Source organism: Oenanthe melanoleuca, chromosome 25, assembly GCF_029582105.1.
Source record: "Oenanthe melanoleuca isolate GR-GAL-2019-014 chromosome 25, OMel1.0, whole genome shotgun sequence".
Classification (NCBI taxonomy): Eukaryota; Metazoa; Chordata; class Aves; order Passeriformes; family Muscicapidae; genus Oenanthe; species Oenanthe melanoleuca.
In genome coordinates, this window is record NC_079358.1 from 4,354,289 (window position 1) to 4,373,173 (window position 18,885).

Consider the following 18,885-nt stretch of genomic DNA (forward strand, 5'->3'; position numbering starts at 1 on the left):
TAAAAAAAAAAAACTTTTGGTGGACTGGAAATCCCAGATTTTCAATCCAAATCCCAGATTTTAAATCAAAATACTGAATATTAAATCAAAATCTCAGATTTTAACTGAAAGTCCCAAATTTTAACTGAAAATCCCAGATTTTCAATCAAAACCCGAATATTAAATCAAAATCACAAATTTTAACTAAAATCCCAAATTTTAAATCAAAATCTTAAATAATAAATGAAAATCCCAAATTTTAAATTAAAATCTCGGATTATAAATCAAAATCCCGAATTTTAACTGAAAATCACGAATTTTAACTAAAAAAATCCCAAATTTTAACAAAAAATCCCGAATTTTAACTGAATATCCCAGATTTTCAATCAAAACCTGAAATATTAAATGAAAATCCCGAATTTTAACAGAAAATTCCAAAATTTAAATTAAAATCTCGGATTATAAACTAAAATCCCAAATTTTTAAATTAAAATCCTAAATAATAAATTAAAATCCTAAATTTTCAATCAAAATCCCAAATTTTAACCAAAAATCCCGATTTTAAACCAAAAATCGCGGATTTTAAATCAAAATTGCAAATTTTAGCACAAAATCCCCCAATTTTCCCCAAAATCCCCAATTTCCCCCAAAATCCCCCATTTCCCCAAATCCCAAATTTCCCCCAAAATCCCCAATTTTCATCAAAATCCCCAATTTTCCCCAAAACCCCCAAATTTCCCCAAAATCCCCAAATTTTCCCCAAATTCCAAATTTTCCCCAAATCCCAAATTTTCCCCAAAATCCCCAATTTTCCCCCAATTCCCCAAATTTCCCCAAATTCTCCAAATTTCCTCAAAATCCCCAAATTTTCCCCAAAATCCCCAATTTCCCCCAAATCCCAAATTTTCCCCAAAATCCCCAATTTTCCCCAAAACCCCCAATTTTCCCCCAAATCCTAAATTTTCCCCAAAATCCCCAAATTTTCCCCATTTTGGGTTCTGGACTCACCCAGCGCCGCCCTGAGCTCCGCTGGAAAGTGAAGGAAATTCTGGTTATTATGGGATGTGCGGGGAGATTTTGGGAGGTTTTGGGAAATTTTTGGATATTTTGGGTTATTTTTGGGATGTTTTGGGGGATTTTTGGATTTTTTGGGATTATTTTGGAATTATTTTGGGATATTTTGGGATATTTTCAGATTATTTTGAAAGATTTTGGGAGATTTTTGGATTGTTTAGGATATTTTGGGAGATTTTGGGAGATTTTGGGAGATTTTGGAAGATTTTAGGAAATTTTGGGATTATTTTGGGATATTTTGGGATTATTTTGAAAGATTTTGGGAGATTTTGGGAGATTCTGGAATTTTTGGAATATTTTGGATCATTTTTTAAAATTTTGGGTTATTTTGGGAAATTTTGGGATTATTTTGAAAGATTTTGGGAGATTTTGGGATAGTTTGGGTTATTTCGGGAGATTTTGGGATATTTTGGGCTATTTTTGGGACATTTTAGGAAATTTTGGGATTATTTTGGGATATCTTGGGTTATTTTGGTTATTTTGAGTTATTTTGGGATGTTTTGGGATATTTTGTGTATTTTGGGATATTTTGGAATATTTCAGGGTACTTTGGGAGACTTTGGGATAGTTTGGGTTATTTTGGGAAATTTTGGGTTATTTTCAGACATTTTGGGATATTTTGGGATGTTTTGGATTATTTTGGGAAATTTTGGGTTATTTAGGGTTATTTTGGGATATTTTGGGAGATTTTGGGATATTTTGGGTTATTTTGGGTTATTTAGGGTTATTTTGGGATATTTTGGGAAATTTTGGGATATTTTGGGAGTTTTTGGTTATTTTGGGATATTTTGGGATATTTTGGGATTATTTTGGATTATTTTGGGATATTTTGGGATATTTTGGGAAATTTTGGGAAATTTTGGCAGACTTCGGGATATTTTGGGATATTTTGGTGTTTTTGGGATATTTTGGGATTTTTGGGTTATTTTGAGACAATTTGGGGGATTTTGGGACATTTTGGGGAATTTTGGATAATTTTGGGAGATTTTGGGAGATTTTGGGATATTTTGGGTAATTTTGGGTTATTTTGGATTATTTTTTTATATTTTGGAATATTTTGGGTCATTTTTGGGACATTTTGGGATGTTTTGGGATTATTTTGGGATATTTTGGGTTATTTTGGGAAATTTTGGGTAATTTTGGGATATTTTAGGAAATTTTGGTAGATTTTGGAATATTTTAGGTGATTTGGGGTAATTTTGGGAAATTTTAGGAAACTGGGAGATTTTGGGATAGTTTGGGTTATTTTGGGATATTCTGGAATTTTTTGGATATTTTGGATTCTTTTGGGTTATTAATGGAAGATTTGGGGTTATTTTGGGATATTTTCAATTATTTTTCTATATTTTGGGTTATTTTGGGATATTTTGGCTTATTTTTGGGACATTTTGGGATGGTGTGGGAAATTTTTGGGACATTTTGGGAAATTTTGGGATTATTCTGGGTTATTTTGGGAGATTTTGGGATATTTTTGGATATTTTGGGTTATTTTGGGTTATTTTGGGATTTTTTTGGATATTTTGGGATATTTTAGGAGATTTTGGGATATTTTGGGATGTTTTGGATATTTTGGGATGTTTTTCCTTCAGCTCCACCAACAGGATCCAAACTCACCCAGGGTTTTGTCAACTTCACCTGGAAAGCGAAAACAAAACTCAAATAATTTGAAATAACTTAAATGAATAATTTAAAACAATTTACAATAATTTAAAATAATATAAAACGAATCATTTAAAGCAATTTAAAATAATTTAAAAATACCAGATGGGTTTGGCGATGTGATGTTGATTATAATTATAATTTTTAATATATTTATTTTTAATTTTATTTAATTTCAATTTTAATTAAATTTTTAAAATTTATTTTTAAAATTTATTTTTAAATTCATTTTTATTTTTCTTTATTTTTAAACTTATTTTCATTTTAGTTTTTTTTCTCCTAATAATTGCTGCCAGAAATTCCATGAATTTGAGAATTTTTTTTTTTATTTTTTTTTAATTTAAGCCTCAATTTACCCAATTTCAGGCGGAAAATGGGGAAAAAAATTGGGTATTTGGGTCTGGGAGAGGGAAACTCACCCGGGTCTGCTGCTTCATTTTCCTCCTTTTCATTTTCCTTTATTTCCTCTATTTCAGCATTTTCCTCTTTTTCCTTTTCCTTCTCTTCTGCTTCCTCTTCCTCGATTTTTTCCTGGTTTTCTTCCTCCACTTCCGCTTCTGGTTCAAGCTCCACTTCCGCTTCCTGTTCAGTCTCCACTTCCGCTTCTTCATCCACTTCCGGTTCAGTCTCCACTTCCTGTTCCGGTTCAGTCTCCACTTCCTGTTCCGGTTCCTCCTCCACTTCCGCTTCCGGTCCAGCCTCCATTTCCTCGGGTTGTTCATCTGAAAATGGGAAATTTCCATGGCCGGAAACTAAAATTAATAAATAATTATTTCCTTCATTTAATTAATTAATTAATTAATTTTTATTTAATTAAGATTAATTAATATTTGAGTGCAAATAAAATTTATATTTATATTTATATTTATATTTATATTTATATTTATATTTATATTTATATTTATACTTTTATTTATACTTATATTTTTATCTAAATGTATTTATATTTATAATATTAATTATATTAATTATATTATTTTTATTTGTATTTGTATTTTTATTTATATAAATATTACTATTAATATTACTATTAATATTACTATTAATATTAATAATTAGGTGAATAAAGTAATACAGAAATTATTGTGTATGGTGATAATAAAAAAAAATTCAGAAAGTTAAATAAATTAAATAAATAATATTATAATATATACATAAATAAATTTAATCAAATTAAATCAGTAAAATTACAAAAATAGATAATTAAACTAAAATAAATCAAAAAGTTAAAATTACAAAAGTACATAAATAAATAAATAAATAAAACCAGTCAAAAGTACCAAAATAAATAAATAAATAAATAAAATAAGTTAAAATTATAAAAATGAGTGAATTAATGAATAAATAAATAAATAAATAAAAGTTATAATTGCTAAAATAAATAAATAAATAACTACATACATAAAATATTTTAAATAAATAAAATAAATTAGAATTACTGAACTCAATCAATGAAATCAAATCCACACAGGCACAAAAAAACCAATTAATTCCAAATTCCCCAAAATCCCCAAATCCCGGGAATTTCTCTCACCTCTGTCCCGCTCCTTCAGCGCCTCTGGAAAAAAACCAAAATGTGAAATTCCATTTTTGGGACACAAAACCCAAAAATCCCCCCCAAAAAACCCAAAAATCCTCCAAAAATATCCAAAAATCCCCCAAAAATCATCCAAAAAAACCCTAAAAAACCCAAAAAAATGCAAAAAAAAACCCCCAAAATCTCAAAAAATCCCCCAAGAAACACCTAAAATCCTGAAAAAACCCCCAAAAACCCTCCAAAATCCCAAAAATCCTCCAAAAAACCCAAAAAATCCCCCCAAAACCCCCAAAATCCCCAAAATACCCCAAATTCCCCTACAAACCCCAAAAATCCTCCAAAAAACCCCCAAAACCCCAATATCCTAAAAATCCCAAAACCCCAAAAATTCCCACCAAAAACCCCCAAAAACCCAAAAATCCCCCAAAAAACCCCAAAAATTCTCCAAAAATCAAAAAAAATCCCAAAAATCCCCCCAAAAAACCCTCAAAAATTCTCCAAAAACCCAAAAAACCCCAAAAATCCCAAACCAGCTCCTCTCACCGAGCTCCTCCTGCAGTTTTCCTTCAACAGAAGAAAATCAAATTAATTGGAATTATTAATGAATTAAGAAAAATATATTTAATACTAATTAATCGATCAGAATTATTTTAAACCCAAATTTTCCTTCCCAAGGACCCAAATTCCCCCGAGCCGAGAACAGATTATTTAATCAAATTTAATTTAATTTAATTTAATCTAATTTAGTTTAGTTTAGTTTAATTAAATTAAATTAAATTAAATTTATTTAATTTAATTTTAGTTTAATGTAATGTAATGTAATGCAATTTAATTTAATTTAATTTAATTTATTCACTTTGATTGAATTTCGTTTAATTTAATGTAATTTAATTTAAGCTTAATTTAATGTAGTTAAATGTAATTTAATGTAATGTAATATAGTTTAATTTAATTTAATTTAGCTTAATTTAATATAATTTAATTAAGTTTCGTTTAATTTAATTTAGTTTAATGTAGTTTAATATAATTTAATGTAATTTAATGTAATGTAATGTAATTTAATTAATCAATTTAATTTTATTTTATTTAGTTTAGTTTAATTTAATTTAATTTATTCCGTTTCATTTTATTTAATCAATTTCATTTGATGTAACAAAATTTATATTAATTTTAATTTTAATTTTCGATTTTTAATTTTCAATTTTAAATTTTTACTGGTGTTTTTTTTGGGTTTTTTGTTTGTTTTTTTTTTTTTTTTTGTGGTTTTGTTTTTTTTTTTTTTTTTTTTTTTTTTTTTGTTTTTTTTTTTTTTTTTGTTTTTGTTTTTGTTTTTGTTTTGTTTTGTTTTGTTTTGTTTTGTTTTTGTTTTTGTTTTTGTTTTTGTTTTTTTTTAATTTTTGGGGCTGAAATCCCAAATTCCCAAATTCCCAAATTCCCAAATTCCCCGAGCTCACGGATCTCGGATTCTTGATCCCCTGGAACAGAAAAAAAGGGAAAAAATTCGGAAAATCTGAATTTCCTGGGGTTGGGAAATTTAAAGGCAGGAAAATAAAAATAAAATAAAATAAAATAAAATAAAATAAAATAAAATAAAATAAAATAAAATAAAATAAAATAAAATAAAATAAAATAAAATAAAATAAAATAAAATTTTTAACAGTAGTTGCATCCATAACTCTGTCTTTATTTTTTAAATTCAATGTTTAAATGCTTGAAATTAAAATTTAATTTTTAAAAAATAAATTAATTTAATTATAATTTAATTAGAATGCAATAAATTAATTAATTGGTCTCACCCAGCAGCTCCTTCAGGTGCCCTGCAGGAGGCAGAGAGGAATTAATTAAAATTAAAAATTTGATATTAAATTTAATAAGGAGTAATTAACATAAATCATTTATTGATTAAATTCAACGTATATTAAAAAAAAAAAAAAAATAAAAAAAAAATAAAAATAAAAATAAAAATAAAAATAAAAATAAAAACATAAATATAAATACAAACACAGATAACAATATAACTATAAATATAAATATATATAAATATATAAATATAAATAAATGAAAATAAAAACTTAATAGCAATAAACATAAAAATAAAAATAAAAATAAAAATTAAAATTAAAATTAAAATTAAAATAAAAGTAAAAAAATAAAAATAAAAACAAAAATAAAACGAAAAGTAAAAATAAAATAAATATGAAAATAAGAATAAAAATAAGAATAAAAATAAAAATAAAAATAAAATAAATATGAAATTAAGAATAAAAGTAAAAGAAAAAATAAAAATAAAAATAAAAATAAAATTAATATGAAAATAAGAATAAAATTAACAATTAAAATAAAAATAACAATGAAAATAAAAATAATAGTAATAAAAAATAAAATAAAAGTAAAAGTAAAAGTAAAAATAAATATAAATATAAATATAAATATAAATATAAATATAAATATAAATATAAATATAAATATAAATATAAATATAAATATAAATATAAATATAAATATAAATATAAATATGTCAGGGACTTACTGATCTCAGCCTCATTTTCCACTAAAGAAATAAAAAGAAATAAGAAGAAATAAAATTAATATCAATTAAAAACCCCTAAAATTGAAATAATTCTTAAAAAAACCAGCAACAAATCAAAATTTATTCAAAATTTTCATTTTATAATTTATTCCCAAAATAACACCTGGAAAATAAATAACCACAAATAATTGTTTAAAAAAAAATTTTAAAAATAAAAAAATTAATAAATAAATAAAATAGTAAAGTGAAAAATACATTATTTATAGTACAATAAAATTAATTATTTATATAATTATAATAACAGACATAATTATATAATTCATATAACTATAAATTTAAAAAAGTAATGTAGGAAATAATTTGATTTTTAAAATTCTGAATTTTGTACTCACGGATCCGGCGGTCCCGAGTCTCTGGGGGGGCAGAAATTAAGTTATTTATCAATAGTAATCAGATTATTAAGTATATATTAATTAATAATTATTAATTATTAAGTAATCCTTATTAAATAATTGCATTTTAATGTGTATATTAATTATTCATTATTCAATATTCATTATTCATTATTCAGTATTAATTAATATTAACGATATTTTAAAATTTATATTAATTATTATCAATAGTTATGTATTCATTATTAATTAATATTAACGATATATTTAAATATATGCTAATTATAAATCATAATTCTAATGATAATTATTAATTTTTCATTAATATTAACTAAATTTTAAGTATATATTAATTATAAATGATAAAAGATAAATTATAATATAGTTATTAATTATAATTACTAATTATACATTGTTATTTATTAATCATTAATTAATATTAACTATATTTTAAATATATATTAATTATAAATCATAATTATAATTATAATTATAATTATAATTAAATTATTTCTTAATATCTATATTTTAAGCATATGTTAATTATAAATGATAAAGGATAAATTATAATATAATTATTAATTATTAATTAATGGTATTTTTAATTTAATTCCTCACCCAGCTCGGCCTCGTGTTCACCTGGAGGAAAAAAAGTTAAAAATGGAATTTCCCAAATTGGAATTTTTCTGGTTCTTGTAAAAATTTATTGAATTCTTCAATTAAAAACTCACGGAGCTTTTTGTTGAAGATTTCTGGAAATAAAAATATGGGAGTTGGTGATAAGGAAAATAAAATAAAATAAAATAAAATAAAATAAAATAAAATAAAATAAAATAAAATAAAATAAAATAAAATAAAATAAAATAAAATAAAATAAAATAAAATAAAATAAAGTAAAATAAATAAGATAAGATAATGTAAAATAAAATACAATACAAGACAATACGATGCAATAAAATAAAATAAAATAATATAAAATAAAATAAAATAAAATAAAAAAAGAAAATAGAAATACAAATAGAAATAGAAATGCAAACAAAAGCAAAATAAAAATAAAAGCTAAATTTAAAATTAAAATAAGAAAATAAAAATAAAAATAAAAATAAAAATAAAAATAAAATTAAAATTATCCCCAAGTTTTTCCCAATTTCCCCCAAAATATTAATTTTGGGCCAGACTCACCCACATCGGCCGTGAGCTCCCCTGAAAAACAGAGAACGGGAGATTTGGGGCGAAAAATAGAATTTTTACATTTTTAAATTGGGGATTTCCCACCAAAATTGGAGAATTCCCGCCAAAATGGGAGATTTCCCGCCAAAACTGGGGATTTCCCTCCAAAACTGGGGATTTCCCGCCAAAACTGGGGATTTCCTGCCTAAATTGGGGATTTCCCGCCAAAATTGGAATTTTTCCAGCCAAAATTGGGGAATTCCTGCCAAAACTGGGGATTTCCTGCCAAAATTAGGATGTTTCCCACCAGAAGTAGGCATTTCCCGCCAAAACGTGGGATTTCCCGCCAAAATTGAAAATTTTCCAGCCAAAATTGGGGAATTTCTGCCAAAACTGGGGATTTCCCGCCAAAAATTGGCATTTCCCGCCAAAACTGGGGATTTCCCGTCAAAATTAGAGATTTCCCGCCAAGAGTGGGAATTTCCTGCCAAAACTGGGGATTTCCCGCCAAAATTTGGGATTCCCTCCCCAACCCCCCCCACCCCCCGGATTTTTGGGGACCCCAAACTCACCGATTTTCGTGTGACGCTCCCCTGGGAAGGCGGGAAGGAGCCGGGATTTGGTGTTATTAATTGATCAATTAATTAATTAATAATTAATGAGCGATTAATTAAGGAGGGGCGGGGCAGGACTCACCGAGCTCCACCGTGAAGATCCCTGGAGGAAAAATCCCAAAGGAAAAAATTTCACCAAAATCAAAATGAAAAAAAAAAATCTCAAATTTCACCAAAAAATCCCAAATTTCACAAAAATCCCGAAAATGAAAAATCCCAAAATTCACCAAAATCAAGGTAAAAAAAAAAAAAATCCCAAATTTCACCAAAAAACCAAATTAAAAATCCCAAATTTCACCGAATAAACCCAAATACCAAAATGAAAAATCCCAAAATTCACCAAAAAAAAAAAAAAAAAAAAAAAAAAAAAATCCCAAATTTCACAGAAAAATCCCAAATTTCACCCAAATCTCATGAATTCCCCCCAAATTCTGCAGAATTAAAGTTTTTTCCCAAATTCATTTGAATTCAGAAATTTTTTCCCCCAAAATTTTGTGGAATTAAATTTTTTTTCCCAAATTCTGTGGAATTAAAGAATTTCCCCCCAAATTTGCCAGAATCAAGGAATTTCCCCCAAAATTCCGTGGAATTAACTTTTTTCCCCACAAATTCTACAAAATTCAATTTTTTCCCAAAATTCTCTGAAATTCAATTTTTTTCCTCAAAAAAATTCTGAAATTCAGTATTTTTTGCCCCAGAATTCTCTGAAATTCAGATTTTTTTCCCCCAAAATTGCCTGAAATTCAATTTTTTCCCCAAAATTCTTTGAAATACAATTTTCCCCCTAAAATTCTCTTAAATTCAGTTTTTTCCCCAAAATTGTCTGAAATTCAATTTTTTTCCCCAAAATTCCCTTAAATTCAGTTTTTTCCCCCAAAATTTTCTGAAATTCAGAATTTTTCTCCAAAATTCTCTGAAATTCAGTTTTTTTCCCAAAAAAAATTTCTGAAATAACGTTTTTTTTTCGACTAAAAATTCTCTGAAATTCAGAACTTTTCCTCCCAAAATTCTCTGAAATTCAGGATTTTTTCCCCCCAAATTCTACAAAATTCTTTTTTTTTTTCCACCCTGAAATTCAGATTTTTCCCCCAAATTCCCTAAAATTCAGTTTTTCCCCCAATCCCGCTGCACTCACGGATGGTGGCGTCGCACTTGGCTGAGGGAAGGGAGGAATTAAAAATTAAAATCCAAAATTAAAATTAAAAAAGCAAAAAGAATTAAAATTAAAATTAAAATAATTTTTAAGAAAAATTTTAAAAATTTAAAATTTAAAAAATTGTTTTTCCCGCAACTCACCAAGTTCTGCCCGAAGCTTCCCTGGGGATACAGAAATTAAATTAATTAATTCGAAATAAAATTAATTAATTCCAAATACAATTAATTAATTCTAAAAAAATATTTAATTCTAAATAAAATCAATTAATTATAAATAAAATTAATTAATGCGAAATAAAATTAAATTATTCAACATAATATTAATGAATTTGAAATAAAATTAATTAATTTGAAATTAAATCAAGTCATTCTAAAAAAAATTAATGAATTCGAAACAAAATTAATTCTAAATAAAATTAGTTAATTCGAAATAAAATTAATTAATTCTAAATAAATTGTTTAATTCTAAATAAATTCATGAATTCGAAATAAAATAAATTAATTCTAAAAAAAATTAGTTAATTCGAAATAACATACATAAATTCTAAATAGTTTAATTCTAAATAAATTAATTAATTCTAAATAAATTATTTAATTCTAAATAAATTAGTTAATTCGAAATAAAATTAATTATATTCTAAATAAATTGTTTAATTATAAATAAAATTAATTAATTCTAAATAAAATTAATTATTTCTAAATAAAAGTAAAGAATTCAAAATAAAATTAGTGAATTCTACATAAAATTAATTAATGCAAAATTAATTTTTGTTACATTTCAATAGGTAATAAAAATATTATTAGGACATTAATATGAATGAATTTATAAATTTTAAAAATTATTAATTAAATTAATTTAATGAACATTAATTAAATTAAATATCAATTAATTAATAATTTGGGCACTCACGGAGCCCGGAGTCGCGCTCGCCTGGGGAGGTGAAAAAAATTAAAATCACAAAAATCACCCCAAAATTATCCCAAAATAATCCCAAATTAATCCAAAATTAATCCCAAAAAATCCAAAAAATATCCAAAAATTATCCCAAAATAATCCCAAATTAATCCAAAATTAATCCCAAAAAATCCAAAAAATATCCCAAAATTATCCCAAAATTATCCCAAATTAATCCCAAAAAAATCCCAAATTAATCCCAAATTGTTCCAAAATAATCCCAAAATTACTCCAAAATGATCCCAAAATTATCCCAAAACAATTCCCAAAATTATCCCAAAAAATTCCAAAAATTATCCCAAAATTATCCCAAATTATGCCCAAATTATCCCAAAATTTTCCCATGTTTATCCCAAAATTATCCCCAAAAAATCCCAAAACAATCCCAAAATTAATCCCAAAATAATCCCAAAATAATTTAAATAATTTAATTGACAATTAAACATTAATTAAATGTCAATTAGAATCTAATTAAATTCTAATTAAATGTCAATTAAATGCTAATTAAATGCTAATTAAATGTAAATTAATTGCGAATTACACGTCAAATAAATATTAATTAATCTTTAATGTGCCAATTAAACACGAATTATTATTAATAAATTATAATTAAACTATAATTACATTCTAATTAAAGGCGAATTAAAGTCGAATTAATGGCTAATTAAAGGCGAAATAAAGGCTAATTAATCACTAATTAAATGTAATTAAGTCTTAATTAAAGACGCTAATTAAGCGCTAATTAAATGTGAATTAAAGGCGAATGAAACGCCTATTAAATTTTAATTAAGGGTTAATTAAGCCCTAATTAAATGTCAGTTAAATGCGAATTAAAGGCTAATTAAGCACTAATTGAATGTAATTAAATGTTATTTAAAGACGCTAATTTAGCGCTAATTAAATGTCAATTAAACGTTAATTAAGCTCTAATTAAATGCCAATTAAACGCTAATTAAGGGCTAATTAAAAGCAATTAAGGGTCCGTACCCAGCAGCGCCGTGAGCCTCCCTGCAGGACGAGGAAATCCAAAATGAATCCGAATTAATTCGGGAATTTTCCCAAAATTGGGAATTTTCACCCCAAAATCGGGGCTGGGGGATGGGAACTCACGGATCTCAGCGGCGAGTTTGGCTGGGGGGAAAAAAGAGAAAAAATTTGGGGATTTTGGGGAATTTTGGGGATTTTTGGGGATTTTGGTGAGTGGGAGGAATTTGGGGAAAAAAATAAAATTCTGGGGAATTTGGGGGATTTTTGGGGACTTTTGTGAGTGGGAGGAATTTGGGAAAAAAAGAAAATTTTGGGGATTTTTGGGACTTTTTTGCATTTTTATCGGTGGGAAACGCGGGACTTGGGGAAGAATTTGGCGGGAGAAAAGAAAATTTTGGGGGATTTTGGGAATTTTGGGGAATTTTGGGGATTTTGGTGATTTTGTGAGTGGGAGGAATTTGGGAAAAAAGAAAATTTTGGGGAATTTTGGGGGTTTTTATCCGTGGAAAACGCCGGAATTGGGGAGGAATTTGGCGGGAAAAAAGAAAATTTTGGGGATTTTGGGGAATTTTGGGGAATTTTGGGGATTTTTGTGGGTTGGGGGAATTTGGGAGAAAAGAAAATTTTGGGGATTTTGGGGAATTTTAGGAATTTTGGGGAATTTGGGGAAATTTGGGGATTTTGTGAGTGGGAGGAATTAGGGAAAAAAATAAAAATTTTGGAGATTTTTGGGAATTTTGGGGGATTTTTATCCGTGGGAAACGCGGTAATTGGGGCGGAATTTGGCGGGAAAAAAGAAACTTTTGGGGAATTTTGGGGAATTTGGGGAAATTTGGGGATTTTGTGAGTGGGAGGAATTTGGGAAAAAAGAAAATTTTGGGATTTTGGGGAATTTTTGGAATTTTTCAGTGTGTGAAACGCGGGAATTTGGGAGAAATTTGGGGTAAATTTGCCGGATGGAGGAAATTGAATTTTTAAAAATTTTCTGGTTTTGGCCGGGATGGGATCGAGGAGCCCCAAAATCGGAATTTTGACCCCAAAATTCGGGTTTTTTTACCCCAAAATTCGGTTTTTTACCCCTAAATTTCTGGGTTTTTCCCCCAAATTCAGGTTTATATCCCAAAAATTCGGATTTTTTACCCCTGAATTCAGGTTTTTTACCCCAAAAATTCGGATTTTTTACCCCTGAATTCAGGGGTTTTTACCCCAAAATTCTTTTCTTTTACGCCCAAATTCGTTTTTTTTTCCCCAAAATTCAGTTTTTTCCCCCAAAATTCAGTTTTTTCCCCCCAAACCCCCGGGAATTTTCACTCACTGCATTTCCGGTCGCGTTCCTCTGGGAAGGAAACGGGAAAAAAAAATAGAAAAATTATAATTATTAGAAAATAATATTAATATAAAATAATTCGCAATATTAAATAATAAACGTTAATATTAATAATTAACAATAATATTAAATAATTAACAATAATATTAAATAATTATTTTTTCTCTCTGTTCATGGAGCAGAAATTTGGGAATTTTTCCCCAAAAAAGTTCAGACTCACTGAGTTTGGAGTTGGATTCACCTGAAATAAAAAACAGGAAATAAAATAAAATAAAATTCACCAGAATAAAATTTAATTTAAATTTAATTAAAATTTAATTTAAATGTAATTTAAATTTAATTAAAATTTAATTGTAATTTAATTTAAAGTTAAATTTAATTTAATTTAAGTTTTCTTTTAATTGATTTTAATTTAATTGTAATTTAATTTCATTTAACTTTAATTTAACTTTAAATTTCATTTTAATTGAATTTTAACTTAATTGTAGTTTAATTTAATTTAACTTTAATTTAAATTTAATTTAAATTTAATTTAAATTACACTTTAATTGAATTTTATTTGGATTTTCATTGCAATTTAATTTATTACTTTAGTTTTAATCTTTAATTTAATTTTAATTTTCAATCCATGTTTAATCTTTGACTCTCCTTACCCAGGTCCGAGGTCAGTTTGCCTGAAACAAACAAAAAAATAAATTAAAATTAAAATTATTTAGGATTTTTTTCCAGGTCTGGATCCATCCCCGGCTGTGATGGGAAAGGGAAAAGGGGAAATCCCAAAATCCCAAAAATCCCAAAATTCCAAATTCCCAGAATTCCAAAATCCCAAAATCTCAAAATCCCCAAATCCCAAAATCCCAAAATTCCAAAATCCCAAAATTCCAAAATTCCAAAACCCCAAAATCCCTAAAACCTGAAATCCCAGAATCCCCAAATCCTAAAATCCCCAAATCCTGAAATCCCAAAATCCCAAAACCCCGAAATCCCAAAATCCCAGAATCACAAAATCCCAAAATTTTCCGAAATCCCAAAATCCCAAAAGTCCCCAAATTCCAAAATTCCAAAAATTCCAAAACCCCAAAATCCCAAAAACCTGAAATCCCAGAATCCCAAAATCCCAGAATCCCAAAATCCAAAAATCTCAAAATCCCAGAATTCCAAAATTCCAAAATCTCAAAATCCCCAAATCCCAAAATTCTAAAATCCCCAAAATTCCAAAAATCCCCAAATTCCAAAAATTCCAAAATTCCAAAAATCCCAAAATCCCAAAATCCCAGAATCACAAAATCACAAAATTTTCCGAAATCCCAAAATCCCAAAATTCCAAAAATTCCAAAACCCCAAAATCCCAAAAACCTGAAATCCCAGAATACCAAAATCCCAGAATCCCAAAATCCCAAAGTCCCAAAATCCCAAAATCCCAGAATTCCAAAATCCCAAAATCTCAAAATCCCCAAATCCCAAAATCCCAAAATTCTCAAAATCCCAAAATTCTAAAATCCCCAAAATCCCAAAATTCCAAAAATTCCAAAACCCCAAAATCCCAAAAACCTGAAATCCCAGAATCCCTAAACCCCAAAATCCCAAAATCCAAAAATCCCAAAATCCTGAAATCCCAAAATCCCGAAATCCCAAAATCCCAAAACCCCGAAATCCCAAAATCCCAGAATCACAAAATCCCAAAATTTTCCAAAATCCCAAAATCCAAAAATCTCGAAATCCCAAAACCTCAAAATCCTGAAATCCCAAAATCCCAAAATTCTAAAATCCCCAAAATTCTAAAATCCCCAAAATCCCAAAAATCCCAAAACCCCAAAATCCCAAAATCCCAAAAATTCCAAATCCTAAAATCCCAAAAATTTCTCTCACGGATCCGACGGTCTCGATCCTCTGGAAAAGGAAATTGGAAACTTTGGGGAAATTGGGAAAAATGGGGAAAGAAATTGGGGAAAATTGGGGGAAATTGGGGGGAGATAGGGGAAAATGGGGGAAAAATTGAGGAAAGAAATTGGGGAAAATTGGGGGAAATGGGAAAAATGGGAAATTTGGGGGAAATGGGAGAAAAGGGGAAAATTGGGAAAATGGGAAAAATGGGAGAAATTGGGAAAATTGGGGAAAATGGGAAATTTGGGGGAAATTTGGGAGAAAAGGGGGAAATTGGGAAAATGGGGGAAATGGAGAAAATTGGGGGAAAAGGGGAAAATATGGAAAAATTGGAAAATGGGAAAAATGGGGAAAATGGGAGAAAAGGGAAAATTGGGGAAATTGGGGAAATTGGGAAAAATTGGAAAATGAGAAAATTGGGGAAATGGGGAAAATGGGAAAATGGGAAAAATGGGGAGAGAAATGGGGAAATTTGGGGGAAAATGGGGAAAACGGGAAAATTGGGGAAATTGGGAAAAGGGGGGAAAATTTGGGGAAAAGGGGAAAATTGGGAAAAATTGTAAAATGGGAATAATGGGGGAAATGGGAGAAAAGGGAAAATGGGAAAATTGGGAAATTGGGAAAATGGGAAACATTGGAAAATGGGGAAATGGGGAAAAATGGGAAATGGGGAAAATTGGGGGAAATTGGGGGGAAATTTGGGGGAAATTTGGGAGAAAAGGGGAAAATTGGGGGAAATTTGGGGGAAATTTGGGAAAAGGGAAAATCTCAGAACTCACCCAGTGCGGCTCTGAGGGGATCTGGGAAAGGGAGAAGAGGCTGAAAATTCCGGAATTTTGGGGAATTTTTGGGGAATTTTTGGGAAATTTTGGGAATTTTTGGGAATTTTTGGAAATTTTGCCCCAAAAACCCCCCAGGAAAATTCCACTCACCCAGCTCGGCCTCGCTTTCTTCTTCAGGAGAAAAATAAAAATAAATTAAATTGATTTATAGAAAAAAATAAATTAAATTGATTTCTATAAAAGTATGAAAAGAGAAAAATGCAAAAATATAAAAATATATAAAATTGAAAAATTAAAAAATATGGAACTAAATATAAAAATATAAAATATAAAAATATAAAAATATAAAAATACAAATATACAAACATAAAACTGGATAAAAATGTAAGTATATAAAAATATAAAAAGTATAAAAATAATGCAAACATAAAAGCATAAAAATATGAAAATATAAAAAACATAAATATATAAAAATATAAAAATTACAAAACTTACGCAAACGTAATAAAACCATAAAAATATGAAAATATTTAAAAAATAAAAAAATCAATAAAATACAAAAATTAATACAATAAAACTAAATATAAATATATGTAAATATGTATAAGCACATATATAAATATATGATTATATAAATACATAAATATGTAAATATATAAATACATAAACATGCAAACATACAAATAAACATAAATATATAACTACATAAACATATAAAAATATAAATATGCAAATACATAAATAGATAAATACATCAAAATATATAAATATATAAATAAGAAAATATAAATATATACATATATAAATATAAATATAAAAATACAAAAATATATTTCTATTTCTATTTCCATCTCTTTCTATTTCTATTTCTATTTCCATTTCCATTTATTATTTTTATTTTTATTTTTATTTTTATTTTTATTTTTATTTTTATTTTTATTTTTATTTTTATTTTTATTTACAAGACTCATCGAATTCCTCCAGAATTTTCCCTGAAAATCCGACAGAATTCCCTCAAAATCAATTTGGAATTTGGGAATTTTTTTGGGGGGGGGAATAAATTAAAATTAAAATGAAATTAAAAATAATTCAAATTCCACTCACGGATTTCTGCATCCCACTGGTCTGGGAAGGAGAAATTAAAAAGATTTAAAGAGGATTAATAATGATTAATTAATTAAACGGGAATAATTCCAAAATTTTGGGAATTTGGGGGTAAAGGAGCTCCAAAAAAATCCCAAAAAAATCCCCAAATTCCCAAAATTCCCAAATTCACCCACCCGCCTCCATGGGGGGGTCGGCACCGTCCGGGGGCGGATCCTGGGGGAAAAAAAATTAAAAATTTGGTCCCAAATTCACCCAAAATTCACCCAAAATTCACCCAAAATCCGCCCAAAATTCACCCAAAATTCACCCAAAATTCACCCAAAACTCACCCAAAATTCACCCAAAATTCACCCAAAATTCACCCAAAATTCTCCCAAAATTCACCCAAAATTCACCCCAAAGCTCACTCAAAATTCATCCAAAATTCACCCAAAATTCACCCAAAATTCACCCAAAATTCTCCCAAAATTCACCCAAAATTCACACCATATACCCAAAATTCACCCAAAATTCATCCAAAATTCACCCAAAATTCACTCAAGATTCACCCAAAATTCACCCAAAATTCACCCAAAATCCGCCAAAAATTCACCCAAAATTCACCCAAAATTCACCCAAAATTCACCCAAAATTCACCCAAAATTCAACCAAATTCAACCAAAATTTACCCAAAATCCGCCAAAAATTCACCCAAAATTCACCCAAAATTCACCTCAAACTCACCCAAAATTCACCCAAAATTCATCCAAAATTCACTCAAGATTCACCCAAAATTCACCCAAAATTCACCCAAAATCTGCCAAAAATGCACCCAAAATTCACCCAAAATTAACTCAAAATTCACCCAAAATTCACCCCAAATTCACCCAAAATTCACTCAAAATTCATCCCAAATTCACCCAAAATTCACCCCAAATCCCAAATCTGCCCCAAATCTGCCTGGAATCTGCCCCAAATCCACCTCAAATCCCAAATATGCCCAAAATCCCCCTCAAATCCACCCCAAATGAAACCCCAGATTCACCCCAAATTCACCCCAAATCCACCCCAAAATCCCAAATCCACCCCAAATAAATCTGTCTCAAATCCCAAATAACCCCAAATTCACCCCAAATCCACCTCAAATCCCAAATCTGCCTGAAATCCCCCTCAAATCCACCCCAAATCCCCCTCAAATCACCCAAAATTCACCCAAAATTCACCCCAAATCAATCCCACATTACCCTAAATCCCAAATATGCCCCAAATCCTCCCCAAATCCACCCCAAATCGCCCCAAACCCACCCCAAATCCCAAATTCCCCCAAATCCCAAATTTCCCCAAATCCCAAATACCCCCCAAATCTGTCCCAGACTCACCGGGGCCGTGGCTGCTCCTCCAGAGCCGAATTTGGGGTTTAGGATCCCAGATTTGGGATTTAGGATCCCAAATTTGGCTTTGGGATCCCAGATTTGAGATTCAGGATCCCAGATTTGGGATTTAGGATCCCCAATTTGTATTTAGGATCCCAGATTTGGGTTTAGGATCCCCAGTTTGGATTTAGGATCCAAATTTTCTATTTAAGATCCCAGATTTTGTATTTAGGATCTCAGAACTGGGATTTAGGTTCCCAATTTTCTATTTAGGATCCCAGATTTCGGATTTAGGATCCCAGATTTGGGATTTAGGATCCCCAGTTTGTATTTAGGATCCAAATTTTCTATTTAAGATCCCAGATTTCGTATTTAGGATCC

General features: G+C 28.4%; 1 protein-coding gene and 1 long non-coding RNA gene across 2 annotated transcripts; both read right to left on the reverse strand.

Annotated features, from left to right (window-relative positions):
* Positions 1–2,535: 2,535 nt before the first annotated feature.
* LOC130262898 (troponin T, skeletal muscle-like) lies at positions 2,536–10,095 on the reverse strand. The gene is made up of 14 exons (XM_056510404.1): positions 10,091–10,095; positions 9,038–9,058; positions 8,914–8,934; positions 8,354–8,374; positions 7,903–7,923; positions 7,790–7,810; positions 7,172–7,192; positions 6,780–6,800; positions 6,046–6,066; positions 5,704–5,724; positions 4,793–4,813; positions 4,247–4,270; positions 3,132–3,434; positions 2,536–2,688 (listed from the first exon to the last, which is right to left on the reverse strand). Exons 13-14 carry the CDS (start codon positions 3,415–3,417, stop codon positions 2,639–2,641), a joined length of 336 nt encoding a protein of 111 aa, XP_056366379.1. The 5' UTR covers positions 3,418–3,434; positions 4,247–4,270; positions 4,793–4,813; positions 5,704–5,724; positions 6,046–6,066; positions 6,780–6,800; positions 7,172–7,192; positions 7,790–7,810; positions 7,903–7,923; positions 8,354–8,374; positions 8,914–8,934; positions 9,038–9,058; positions 10,091–10,095; the 3' UTR covers positions 2,536–2,638.
* Positions 10,096–12,051: 1,956 nt separating this feature from the next.
* LOC130262969 (uncharacterized) lies at positions 12,052–17,174 on the reverse strand. The gene is made up of 8 exons (XR_008842214.1): positions 17,150–17,174; positions 16,043–16,063; positions 15,249–15,269; positions 14,033–14,053; positions 13,600–13,620; positions 13,368–13,388; positions 12,176–12,196; positions 12,052–12,073 (listed from the first exon to the last, which is right to left on the reverse strand). It is a non-coding gene; the product is annotated as an uncharacterized LOC130262969 (long non-coding RNA).
* Positions 17,175–18,885: the final 1,711 nt, after the last annotated feature.

Excerpts from the sequence above, each read along its gene's own strand:
- LOC130262898 (XM_056510404.1), bottom strand. The coding sequence starts at position 3,417 with ATGGAGGCTGGACCGGAAGCGGAAGTGGAGGAGGAACCGGAACAGGAA. Across the intron at positions 2,689-3,131 it reads AAATGAAGCAGCAGACCCGG|GTGAAGTTGACAAAACCCTG; the intron begins GTGAGTTTCCCT and ends TTCGCTTTCCAG.